At 36.1% G+C, this 14,350-nt stretch overlaps 1 protein-coding gene across 5 annotated transcripts in view; it reads left to right on the plus strand.

The window, feature by feature from the left end:
• The window catches only part of DACH1 (dachshund family transcription factor 1), a 204,387-nt gene extending 197,554 nt beyond the window's left edge, over positions 1–6,833 (plus strand). For all 5 annotated transcript variants that reach the window (XM_021417576.1, XM_021417595.1, XM_021417586.1 and 2 more), the window contains one exon: positions 4,025–6,833. In XM_021417576.1, the coding sequence (XP_021273251.1) occupies positions 4,025–4,062 (38 nt within the window). In that variant the 3' untranslated portion in view covers positions 4,063–6,833. The remainder of the gene's footprint in view (positions 1–4,024) is intronic.

Consider the following 14,350-nt stretch of genomic DNA (forward strand, 5'->3'; position numbering starts at 1 on the left):
AGAATTTCTGTCATATCAGTCCACAGAGAGAAATAAATTAGATTTAGGAGTAGTGGCATTTTCAGTTTTAGTTACTGGCATGAGCTTGTGTGATCTTGCTGAACGCTACTATTTGCAAAAGAGCAATTAAAACAGATGACAATCTGCTAATCATGCACAGTTCTATTTCGAAATGTAGCAGTATTTTCCCAGTTTATGTTTTTGCTTGAATTCCTAAGAGATTTATATTCTATATAGAAGTTTGTAAATTTGAGATACTTTACCACAGGTCAGCAGTGGTTTTTGAGTAGGCTAAAAAGATACTCCAGCATTTTAAACAATTTTATAGAATAGCTTGTGTATGTCCGTGTAGCGTATGTTTGTGTGCATATGTCTGTGTGTGAATCATGTATTTGTTTTACATAAAATGTTTTTTATATAGAGAGATAAATTCTGCATTTACTAACAATAGAAAGTAATATGAGGTATGTTTATAACAAAAGCTGATCTGAAGGCAGGAAGGAGAGCCATGCTCATGAGGCAGAATTTAGGAGTAAGACTAGCAGCATTTTCACGCAGAGTTACTTAGCATGAGCTTGCATGATTTACTGTTAACTTAGTACTATTGTGACTCGTAGATTTTGCTTGTGATTTTAGCCCTGAAATCAAGAAGGGCTATCAGTAATAATACTCCACTGACATTCAGATAGGAACACTGGCTACACCTAGAGGTGAAACGTTTGAGGTGGCTTTGAAAACAACATTGAGGGGTTCCAGTAATTTCAGGAGAACCTTTGAACAATGAGAATTGAGATGGAAATGGTTTGGAAGAAGGGAACAGCAGTCTGATAAAAGAAAAGGGACAATAGTCAGGTAGAATCACTGTGTTTGGTCCTCACATCATGTTGTGAGGTAATCATTCCTCTTCACAGCTACCTATTTTTCCTACTGTAGTTTGAATTCTTGTTTTTGAAGTGCAGTGTACATTCTTCATGAGTGGCTACATGTAGGAGCATGCTAGAAAAAAGTAAAAAACCTAAAGAAACGGCTTGTCTTTCTTCTCCCAAACTCATGATGATTATGAAAGTGTGGTAGGTAGTTCCACAGATACTGTGTTTTTTTTCCATGTTGGCACTAAAAATGTCATCTATAAAGAAGCACCTAATTTTTCATAATCTTGCAAAAAATAAAGAAAATATTTTACAATTCTTAGAAAATTTGCAATTTTTACTGACTTAGTCATAGAAGTGCTTTATCTACATCATAATGTGGCAGGATAATTTTTGAGGTTGTCATGTCTAATGCTTACCACATTCTCCCATATGCTAAGGAAATTAGTGAAACAAGTTAATATATATAATGTATATATTACATATATTATAATATGTATATGTGTTTCATAAGAAGCCTAGCAGTTATATTAGATGAGCTGCTGAGTTCCTGTATAGCATTGTAAGTCCATTATGATTACAGATGATGTAGTTTTAATGGTTCATCATATAGTTAGCAGAGGAACAAGATTTATGTTTATTGTGTGTTTCCATCATAAATGTTGGTAAGTTGTATAAGCAAATATCATCTTACTTTGTAAGAGAGATGCTTTGTAAAGCTGCCCATTTCTATTATTGTTCATTGTTTATACATACAGAATACAGGATCTGATATTGTCTTCCATTAATAATGAAGAATCTCCTACTGACTGCCTATCTTCTATCACTGCCAGATAGAGTCCTTAAGCAGTGCAAAATACATCTGAATCTTAAAATGTATCACTATTCTCTACAGATTGTTGGCTTTTCATTGGGTTCTGCAAGGATTCAGCTTCATATAACCATGTTTTTAATTGAGAATATGTTTTAAGAAGTGTTTAATTTAAAAGATATGTGGAGACCTAATAGAGTAAAGTAAAATACATGTTACTAACTGTAGGTTATCTTAATGTTTAGGTGTGGGAATTATGCATAGCAGTCATTAGCAAATATGCATTCAAGATTGCCAAAGTGATGGCATATAAACAGAGTAATTCTCCTACAGAGCTATCCAGACAGATTTAGTGCTCTAAATGTCTACTGTGTTTATTCAAAATGTGTAGGAGAATTATGTGTGACTGTAGCTATTAGTAGCCTTGGCTACTGCTCTGCACTTGCTGCAGAGATGGCTCTTTAAGATGGTTTACTAGGCCTTCAGTTTTACCAAACTAACTTTCAAAGGTTTGTTCTTTATCTCCTGAATTCCCATAAGCATTTTAGTTGTATTTCATGCATCAAAGAAGAATAAAAAATACTTGAAGGCCATACTCAATTTCTTTTTGTCTCTCTTCAGTACACAAAGACCATAATGGGAAGAGAGAATGTGGAAATAATTCTGAGTTGAAACACTCCAAGTGGTGGGAAAGTTATCGTCCACTCTGAAAAAAAACTCAAACAAATAAAACAACAACAACAACAACAACAAAAAGATCTTGGAGTGAAAGAGAAGGGGGAAGGGGAAGAGAGGTAGGAAAATGTAAAGATAGGGGGGAAATAGCAAAAGAGTGTATACCCCAGAAACTTGGAACAGAAAACAAGAAACAAGTGGTAGAAGAGGAAAGCCAGAGGTATACTAGATAAGAATCACTGTAACACAGGAAGAGATTCTACTATTTCCTGTTTCTTCTGTGCAGTTACGGTGGAAATTAAACAATGGAAATTGGAAAGGGGTGTGCATAAGACGTGTATTTTCCCAACTTGTACTTTCTAGTTAAACTTTTCTTTCCCTCAGCAGAAAACTTGTGGAAGTGAAGCCATGTTTTAATAAAAGCCAACCATTTGAAAAATTACAGCAATCATGTATATAGGTTCATCGTAAGCAATTGTTATCCTGTGTACTTATTACAAATTTTAAAAAACAATTGGGAGTAAGCAATTAAACTAAGAAAACCAAAACAGAAACAAGAATCTCATGATATTTTATGAATGTATGCTGAAATAATTCACTTGGTCCAAAAGAGGTTCATGCAGATGTCAGGAGTTAGTGCTTATACTTCCAGATGGATTATAGTCTAAAATAGAAGAAGCATTTCATAGTTGTGCACTGTGGAGGATTAATATGCTTCACAATGTGCCTTACTCACAAGGGAGAAATACTTTCTATCTTACAGGACAGCACAGTAAGCATGTATCATTTTTTTCTGTCTGTTTACTGTTCAAAAATATCTCCTTGTATTGCTGTAAGCAGAAGATGTTCATGTTCGCAGTGAGGAATGATTTGCTTTATATTTGTAAATTAAGTGAAAATATGTTATAGCAGAATGTTCTCTTCAAGTTTTTATAGATCAACAGTTACTAGATGGGTGAGCTTGCTGTTTCTCACATTCTGTCTCCATTATACATATCTCACTTAAATATATGCTCCTTGGTTGGAAAAAACACCGAGGAGAGAGACATGCTCACATCTTTAACATTGTAATTGTTCAGTTAATCTCATTTATGGGGGAAGGAGGCTATACTTCACTGATACTGATTAAATATCCTATACTGGGTTCTATATAAATAGCTACAAATGTGCACAATGGTTACATTACATGGTATATTTAACAACATAGCTAAATCAAAAAGTATGAGCTATGCCTTTAGTGGTGGGAGTACTAACGACTGCATGCAAGAAGATTTTTGCTCTGCAACCATGAAGGGAATAATTGCTGTTCAGCATTATTCAGTTAAGTTTGCATATCAGTAAAAACACATGCACAGAAACTCCACCTACAATCCTGGTGCCCTAGCACTGATATGAGTGCAGCATATATTAAAGCTTTAGGAGGTAGTACAGTATTCACAACTTGAAAAGTGTGTATAATTTTTAATGGAGTTAATTTGACCACTGTCAGATGAAATCACAATGGTGATGTTTGGACTTTTTGATTTTATTTTTAATATTTTAAACATAAAGTACCATAGGTGGCAGTTCACAGAATTATATGGTTTTTAGATCTTGAGTTTTTTTCCCCTCTTTTTGATTCATTGCAGATACAAATTTTTAAAGCAAATGTTTGTTTTTCATATTCTAGATGGAAGACTTTATTTGAAAACTACTGTCATGTACTGAATTTTTCCTGCTGAAGATACCTGTGCTACAGTAAAGAACTTTGCAGTAAGACATACACCCAAATGGAGTTCTGTGGAAACAAAATGTTTTCAAGGCAACTTCCTCAACTTCATTTACCAATGTTCTTCAAAAATGTAAGGAATTCTGCAAGAGTGTCCTCCATTGGTTATCTCCTGTGGCTCAAGCTGGAGCTCTAGAGAATGTTTGTAAATGTACAGTATCACTCTTCTTACAGTTGAAAATCTGCATCTGTGCACCGGACTATTGTACCAAAACTACAGGCAGGTCAGAACAAGGTTGAGTATTCCCTTTTTCAAGGAATGCAGACTCTGTCCTCCTCTGATGATTCTATATTTGAGCACATCAAACGATCCTTCCAGCGGTGTCAAAGTACACTTACAGACTGTTATATCATACTGAAACCAGCAAGACAGCTCAGAAATGAACTTGTAGAGGGCATAAGAGGACTCTTATTTAAAAAAAAAAAAAAAGAAAAGAAAAAAAAGAAAAAAATGAAAAAGGAAAAAAAAAGAAAAAATTGATACATTCAGTTTTCAGACTATGATCGTGGGTTTTCTTCTAAAGACATTTTTCCACATGCTTTCTGAGAGACCAACACATGTATGTAAAACTACATTAAGTAAAATGGAATTTTGTGTAAGTGAAAAGAAATGCTGAATGTAAACAAACTGTTTTACTATTCACAAAGTCTCTTTTCCTAAAATAAAAAAAAAAAAACAATTAAAAGAGTAATAATTTCTCATTGTAAACTGGCAGGGGTTTGTGAAATAAAAGACTTTGCTTCTTATCAAACTGTTGGTCACATGTACAGTATATAACACAAATCACACAAGGAAGGTATTATGTATGCAGTAGAAATCTAGCGTTTAGGAAATGAAAAATTTTAGATAATATTGTTTTGTCACCCTGTTGGTCAGAAAGACACCTTTCTAGTTTTAACGCATGCAGGCATGTAAATATTTGTCCTGGAGTCACAGTATTACTGAATGAGATCTTAAGCATCTGGTAACAAGTCAGAATTATGTATCAGCCACTTTTATTTGTATATTGAGCCCTGGTTAGTGCCCTGATTAGTGCACTTTTAAGAATGGACTGTGGCTGAGCAGCAAGTCAAAATGCCAGAAATATTTTTATATGTTAATGTCATATTACGTCAATGTTGCTAAAAAAAGAAAACCTAACAAACACTTGATGTATCAGTCCAATTCCACGTAGAACTGAGTGATACAGTTGAAGTCTGTTGTCCCTCCCACCTTGTCTTAGGGACTGGTGGTTATGTGTTACTTTCACTGTCTTTATGAAAGCTACAATATGTGTTTTCACCTTTGTGCTGATAACTGGAAGTAAGCTGCAACACAGTGCTTATTACATGACTAAAAATTATCTTCTTTGCTTTGCATACTTTTGGGTTACCCCTTTAAAGACTGATTTTGTGAATCAGTGCTATTACTGTAAGTTTTGTGATTATGCTTTCTTCATCTTTCATGTTTTATGCATATAAAATATTATTTATTACATGGAAACGTATCAAAATCTTAGATGTTTAAGATGCCTAACTTAAAACAAATGTTTCTTTAAAAATAGTTCTGATTGGATATTAATATTATTTTGTCAAAAAAAAAATCTAATGTTTTGTAAACTCTAGCACTGAGCTTCTATAGTTAGTAGGTCTTCCTTGCAATACTGGTACACATTTATTTTGTGCAGTTCGTATTTACTCCATCGCAATCCTTTTTTTAACAATAGAAAATATGTATATAAAAGTTCACATCATGGTAATTTTTTTTAAAGAAATACTGAGCAATATTTTTCATTAAATATTGTTATCTAATACTTTATAGTGACCTTATTTTCTAACCATGATTTTTTCGTAATTTTCATAGTTGCTTGAACACTTATGGGATTCTGTACTCCAGTTTTTTCATACACAGTCTTTAAAGGGTTAACAGCTGTAAAGTTAGATGGATTTGTGTCAAGCTTTTTAATCATTCATATCTGAAAGAGAATTAAAAGCCTACAACTGAAATATGTAGTAGCATCTACCATTGCTCTGCTCCTTGCATAGAGTCAGCTGTAAGTAGGTTTTAGTAGTTTTACAGTATATACTTTCAAGACCTTTGGGAATGCCTCATTGTTTGGCTTGGTACATAAATGGAAATGTTAAAGTTTAAGGGGGAACTGGTTTATAAGCTGGATGTTTAGAAAGAATCTTGCTAAAAACAGTGTAAATATTACAGACCATGAGATGTTAACGTAAGTTGAATTTTTTGCCCCTCTTTAGTTATACAGGTTTTGGGTTGGTATTTTGTTTTTTATTTCAATTTTTGTTTTGTTTTGTTTTGTTTTCATAGATGATGAAGAAAAGTTGTGCTCATGTTATTGTTTATATGCTTTTGTAATCTTAAAGATATTAATGTCTAGTTGTTCTATATTATAACCATATTTGCGCTCTATGCAAGCCCTTGGAACAGAACATACTCATCTTCATGTAGGACCTATGAAAATTGTCTATTTTTATCTATATATTTAAAGTTTTCTAAAAAGGAAAAAAAGGTTATTACGAATTTTGTTGTACAAAATCTGTACAAAAATCTGTTTTTACATCATAATGCAAGAATTGGAAATTTTTCTATGGTAGCCTAGTTATTTGAGCCTGGTTTCAATGTGAGAACCACGTTTACTGTTATTGTATTTAATTTTCTTTTCTTTTCAACAATCTGCTAATAAAACTGTCTGAAATCTCCCTTTGACTTCATTTACAGTTCATCTTTATTAAATTTTCCGAAATGCGTAACATCAGAGGAATATTTACTTTCTAATGGGAAGCATCTAAAAACAACACAAGTCAGCTCTTTGTAATGTGAGGAGAACAATGCTGAATGATTTTATTTAACATGCAACTGCTTCTATCTCTAATATGAATTACTGTGGTGAAAAACATCATAAAAGCACACTTTGTGGTTATTGTTTAACAAGCAGATTTTCTGTATGTTTTTTTTCTTGCTAGCTAAGCAAACCGCCCCCATCTACATGATTTATTTATGTACATTTCTCAGTTTATGAAGCTATTATTTGTACCTTTTTCCTTTATATTGTGATATTCCCATGATTCTTATTTCAGAAAGCTTTGTGCTGAATAATGTAAAGTGGACACATTGAGGGAACAAAACATATAATTCCCCTAGCTACAAACAAGCAGGGTAATCCAGTTGTTTTTGTCTCAAGTTTCATTCACCTTATAAAATGTGTTTAGAAACTTTGGTATCCTAACACAATTTTTTAATAATCAGCAAGAATTCAAACATTTAAACAGGCATTTGGAAGGAAGGAAATATTTCTGTCTTAGCATATCTTCAAATGCTATTTTAAGAGTGATTTTTAAATGATAAAAGATAGTTATGTAAAAACAAATCTAGAAGCAAGATAATTTTTTAACAGAAAATTCAAAAGTCAGAGATGTATGATTGATTTTGAGTAATATCTGTATTTCTTGCCTTGCCTTCTATTCCCTTCTTTTCCCTTTCCTTCCTTTTCCCTCTCTTGTCTTCTCTTCTGAACCATACCTGCATGAATGCTTCTGCTTTCCTTAGGAAGCAGTCTTTGAGAAAGCAGAATAGGTCAGCTGTACTGGGCCAACCCATTTCTTTATCCCTAGATAGCCTGGGGATTGCATGTGTGAGGACAACAAGCATCTTAGATTCCAGCAGTTTCATGCTGCTGACTAGTTAAGATTTTGTCCAGCTCTTTGTAGGACAATCACAATTGCCTTTTGTCTGAATTAAGATGTCCCATGCATCTACACATATACAAGAACAATCTATACGGTAAAGATTAGCAATTTTCTCAGCTCTTACCTGCACTCCTGTAGGTTCCACCATAGCTCCACTGATAAATCAGTGCTTTATCAGTTGAACACTAGTTGGGATTTAACAGGGCTGAGGTTGGATGGGCCAATAGCCAATCACACATTGATATTCCTTGTTGCAATGAAACTATGCTCTGTCAAATCTCAGGCCAACATTAAGAAGATGTCAATCTATTCCTATCTTGCTTATAAATTAATAGTGGATTATGGTCATATTCTGAAGAAATTTGAGGTTAGAATCTGTAAATCCAAAGTTTTGACATACTAAAGTCATAAATATCATTATTTTAACTATGGAGAGAGATTTAAAGCTGATTTTTAAGCTGAAAGGTAAACTCCTTAAATTGTTAAAGGTGCTATAAGTTCTTGAAAATTGCTCATATGTTATTTGTTTGCAAGTTATTTGACGTGAGACTGTCCAATAAACAAAATCCGAGGCCTAAATTTTCAAGTGAGACTACTGATTACAGGTACTTCAAATTTTGTCAGCCAAATTTCAAAAATGTTCAGTAATATTCATAAAATAAAATTCTCTAGCTCAAAGGTTCTGTGAACTTACTTCTTCAGTAGCTACCATCTAACGCATCCAAAAGATAACAGGGAATTTACTAGTGTGCCTTTGATAAGCCAGGAGCTCACCCTCATCAATGTCACCCTGCACTGTCTATCATCTCTTCTAAAGTAGAAGCCTCAAAGACTTGCTGAAATTCAAACTCTTAAAAATGAATTGAGTTAGAAGTCCAAAAATTTAGTTATCCAGAGTACTTGGAACATTTGAAAATGTTTGTCTGAATGCCAAATAAAACTGCAGTTCAGAAGAATTTGCACATATTATTTGGATAAACATGATTTCTTCATTCAAAGTATCATAACAATGATTGCCATAGTCCAGTGAATTGGTTAATTGATCCCCTAAATTTGGATCATAAAGGTAGAGCCTGATTAAGCTTACTGTGCACAGAAAAAAGAAAAGGAAGAAAGAGATAATAGTCACAGCTGAGGAAACTGAGTATGGAGGTGGGGAATGGAAATTAAAACAAGAGAGAAGCACTAGAACAGTTTTCCCAGACAAGTTCTGGGATCCCTGACTGTGGAGATTTTCAAAACTGAGGTGTACAAATCCCCAAGAAACTCTATCTTTTCCCAGTCTAAAGCAGGTTAGTATAAATAACTTTCCAAGGTCCCTTTCAACCATAGTTTTTATTATTCTAGAGATACAGAAGTTATGCCCTTGTAGGCATAACATTTTATATGCAGTTCAACAAGGAGCAAAATTTTCTCCTATAAATAGAGCAGTTATCAGATCTAGAATATCAGTTGTTGTGGTATGCTTAAGGATCCACAGTTTTTTGATGGTCTGTATCAGAATGAGCTGCACTATCAATGAGATATGAAAGTAGATACGCACAAAGTGAATAAAGAGAAGATATAAAAAGCACTTATTCTAGTGCAGATATATTTAAATAATAAGAATGGAAGCTGTAGCAACTTTGTCAATTGGCTCTCAGACAGATTCTGATTTTCTAGCAATAAAAATATAAGAGGCAAGTGAGCAAATAATGTGCTTAATAACAAAAATAACAGGTATGTGGAAGAAAGTAACTGGATGTAGTGTGACCTTTCACATTCATTTTTTATTGAATGCATTGACCAGATGGCCTTAGGGAAAAATTGAAATTTTTAATTGAAAGAGATCCTTCTTTTAAAGTATTCTTCCTTTATTTTTTCAAATTGCTTCCTTGAAACTGGTTTGTGCTGCAAGACAACTAGATATTTTGTAATTCTATGGATTGTTTATCTCCAAGATACAGAAGACTTTGAAACAGTGAATTTGGTTTGTTGGCTTCTCTGTCAAGTAGGTGCTACCATGCAGCTAGGGAAGCTGAGGTATAGAAAGGTTAAACTTGACATTTTAGAACTTTAGAGGTAAATGGAATGTTGTTGGGTTTCAGAATGTCTGTATTTGTGAAGCTGTATCATGGTACACGTGTGTTTAGCTCGAGCTTAGTATTGAAGGATTTTATAGGTAAGAAAGTGTTTTTGTTTTGGCAGCGCTGAATACTGAGTGAATCACAAAGTAGGGAGATGAAAATAAAGTTATGATTAGAAAAGTGTACTATTAGTTCATTACTGCAACAGATTTTTGAATAGGAGTTAAGGGTGATGGAAAAGAATATATTTCAGCTTTCAAAATGGAGGTAAACAGTGATGCAGTAAGAGGAAAGTGGACTCTAATTATATTCATTAGAAAGATCTGGTAAGATCAAACAGCAGCAAACAACTTTGGTAACCTCCTGGGAAAGCAGACATTGTTTTCTGTTCCATTCAGAAGCAACTAATAACCATTTGGCTTCTTTTCACTGTGACCAAACTGATGTTGCAGAATCTGGCTTTCAGTGATGAGAAGATATATTGGAAGCCAGAAATAAGTTTCCACATGGATCTCTTTAACAATCTGAACTCAATTTAACAATTGAAGAGGACAGAGATAAAGCATTACCTTCTTTGTGAGCTAATCAATAACGAGAACACCTCTGGGAAACAGATGCCTGTATTACACTTTGAAGCTATTTCAGTGGTGGAAGCTGAACAAGTTCACAGATGCCACCTTTCAGAGAACTTATAAATATAGTAAGTAATAATAAAACTCTAATTCTTGGTTTCTTTCAGGTGAGATATTGTCCTATCTGCCTCTAGACTTATACCTCTACAACAATGTAAGTGTATATATGGTATCCAGTAAGAACATAGTACTGTTGTGGAAAACTAAGGGTTGAAAATAAAATCCCTGTGAAAAATAGAAGTATGTTATGGAAAAACACAGTAGGAAAAGTTAAATGAAAATGATTGTAGTACAAAAGTTCAGTCGCTGGAGTTCAGGCGCTGGAACAGGCTGCCCAGGGAGGTGGTGGAGTCACTGTCCCTGGAGGTGTTCAAGAAACGTTTAGATACAGTGTTGAGAGACATGGTTTAGTGGGGTTATTGGTGGTAGGTGGATGGTTGGACTAGGTGATCTTGTAGGTCTTTTCCAACCTAGCTAATTCTATGATTCTATGATTCTATGAAAATTAGTCCATAGATTTCAGAATTCAAAAAGCCTAAAAAGGAAATCCAGTGGCTTCCATGTGCCTAATTCAAATAAGCAGATAATAAATCTAATAAATAAGCAGATAAAGGAGTATGAAGAAGTACTACAGAGCCCTGGGAGTGGTGGTAAGGGACTGTGGAGCACAGGTATTTTTTCATGAATCCTCCCAGTCAAAGGGAAGGAATTTGAAAGGGCCAGTCAAATCTGGTCAGTCAACAAATAGTTACGGGGCTGGTACCTCAGCCAAGGATTTGATATTGGACACACACTGAGAAATCTGGTCTACTGTGACAACTATAACTTCCTTCTCCACAAGATAGAAGAGCCAACAAGGAGAGGTGACCGTGAAATCATGGAGCTCAGGATCATTAGATCAGTGGTGTGACGGCACAGCCACTCATTATCCTAGTTTTAATGACAGCATATCTTGGCTTCTTTAGGGATCTGCTCTGTAGTTTGCTGCAAGATACAGTCCTGGACCCAAGAAAGCTAGTTAATATTCAACAGTCACCTTCTCCAACTCAGTAATGATTCATTCTAACAAAGAGAAAAGCAGGCAAAAACAATAGGAGCCACGTGTGGATGAAAAAGGAGCTCTTGGACAAAATCAAAACAAGAGGAAGCCTATATAGGGTGGAAGCAAGGACAGATTGCCTGGGAGTAATACAGCCAGGGATCAAGTTTGAAAGTTAAAACCCTTATAGAATTAAATCTGGCCAGAGGATGTCAAGGGAACGAGAAAGGCTTCTATAAGTAGGTCACAAATAGCAGAGAAAATGTAGGCCCTTTCCAGAAGGAAACAGGAGACCTGGTTATCTGGGATATGGAGAAGGCTGAGGTACTAAGTGACTTTCTTGCCTCAGTCTTCACCAGCAAGTTCTCTAGCCACATTACCCAAGCTGCAGAAGGCAAAGGCAGGGACTGAGAAAATGAAGACTTGCCAGCTGTAGAAGAAGATCATGTTCATAGACCCATAGACTGATAGAATCATTTGAGTTGGAAGGGACCCTTAAAGGTCAACTAGTCCAACTCCCCTGCAATGAACAGGGACATCTGCAGCTAGATCAGGTTGCTCAGAACCTGGTCCAGCCTGATCTTGAATGTCTCCAGGGATGAGGAATCCACTACATCTCTGGGCAACTTGTTCCAGTGCCTCACTACTCTTATCTTCTTTCTTACATCCAATCTAAATCTCCCATCTTTTTGTTTGAAACAATTTCCCCTTGTCCTTTTACAACAGACCCTGCTAAAGAGTCTGGTCTGTTCCTTTTTATAGTCCCTTTTCATATACTGAAAGGCCGCTATGAGGTCATTTCGGAGCCTTTTCTTCTCCAAGCTGACCATCCTTTGGATCATTTTTGTGGCCCCCCCTCTGGACATGCTCCAACAGGTCCATGTCTCTCCACATTTGGATACAGTAATCCAGATGAGGTCTTGCCAGCTCAGAGTAGAGGGGCAAGATTATCTCCTTGGACCTGATGACCACATTTCTTTTAATGCAGCCCAGGATACAGTTGGCTTTCCGGGCTGCGAGGGCCCATTGCTGGCTCATGTCCACCTTGTCACCCACCAGTACCACCAAGTCCTTTTTGTCTATCCTTTCACCCTCCAGCTTGTATTGATAGTGGATGTTGCAGTGACCCAGGTGCAAGACCATGCACTCGGATTTGTTGAACCTCATGACATTCACCTGGGCCCACTTCTCAAGATCATCTAAGGAACATGAATGAGCAAAAGGCCATGGAACTTGATAAAATATACATCTGAAGGTAATGAGAAAACAGGCAGATAAGTTGCTAAACCACTATGCATCATATTTGAGAAGTTGTGTCAGTCTCATGAGGTTCCCAGTGGTAGGAAAAAGGGAAGTGTAAGCCTCATTTTCAAAAAATGAAAACTGAAGAGCTGGAGAACAGCAGGCCAGTCAGTCTGAACTCTCTGCCCTGCAGGATTATGAGCAAGTTCCTCCTGGAAACTGTGCTAAGACACACGGAAAACAGAGACACTGTTGACAGTCAAGATGGCTTCACTAAATAGAAATCGTGCCTGATGTATTTGGTGGCTCTTACAACAGGGTTACAGCACTGGTGGAAAAGGGAAGATCAACTAATGTCATCTACCTGGGCTTGTGCAAAACATTTAACACTATCCCACACAATATCCTTGTCTCTAAATTGGAGAGACATGGATTTGAATGATGGACCACTTGATGAATAAGGAATTGTCTGGATGGTTGCACTCAAAGAGTTGCAGTCAATGTCTTCATGTCCAGGTGGAGATCAGTGATGAATGGTGTTCATCAAGAGTTGGTATTGTGACTGGCACTGGTTAATGCTGTTGGTGACATGGACTGTTGAAATGATGCGATCCAGAGGAACGCTAACAGGCTAAATGGTGGGGCCATGTAAACCTCATGAAGTTCAACAAGACCAAGTGCAAGGTCCTGTACTTGGGTTGTGGCAATACCAAAAACTGGCAGAACCTGGATTGAGAGCAGCCCTGTGGAGAAGGACTTGGACATGATGGCTAATGAAAATCTTCAAGAGTAGGAAGCAAACCGAATCCTCACCTAACATCATTTGACTTGAGAAGTGGACAGCTGTGACATCCTGTAGCTCCTCTTTCCTAATTCAAACTAGGTCTGCTTCTATATTAGCAATTTCATCTGCAGAAGTGGGCGTCAGTGACATGAATTTGCCTTGCAGATGTGCTTGTGGTGTGCATTTAGACTGCTGAAGATATTTCTTTCCTGGCAGAATCTAGTCATATGAAAGATCGTGCATGTGTATAAGCTTAGGAGCAGCAACTGATGCAAACTTCACTGCTGGTCATGCAGTCCTAGAACTGTAGCAGCATGTCATACGGTGGTCCTTCTCTCTTTATACCACAGCAGTCAGTGATGAGAACACACTCAGAGACAAGAACTGTTAGCCTTTGAAATCTGTTTACACCTCAGGGTGAAATACATCCTGCTGAAATTCAGGTTTCAGTTGGGGCTTGTCAGTTGTACCTGGTAGGTGAGGCTTTACTTGACGGATGTTCGTGAACAGGTCCAGAAGAGGGAGAGCTCTAATTAAGTGGTCAGTGAATGGTATCAGGGATATTGTGTTTTGCCATACTTTATTTTATTTGTATAACAGATAATGTATTAATTCAATTTTATTTTTCCTGTCAGATGTTACTTGATCATGATAATAATGAGCAATGTTTTCTTTCTTTTTAAAAATACGAAGTCACTATCAGCATGCATAAGGATTATATTTGGTACTGTATCAATCAGTATTTTTTGTGAGAACAACAAACACCTACCTTAG

Source organism: Numida meleagris, chromosome 1 (assembly GCF_002078875.1).
Source record: "Numida meleagris isolate 19003 breed g44 Domestic line chromosome 1, NumMel1.0, whole genome shotgun sequence".
Lineage (NCBI taxonomy): Eukaryota > Metazoa > Chordata > Aves > Galliformes > Numididae > Numida > Numida meleagris.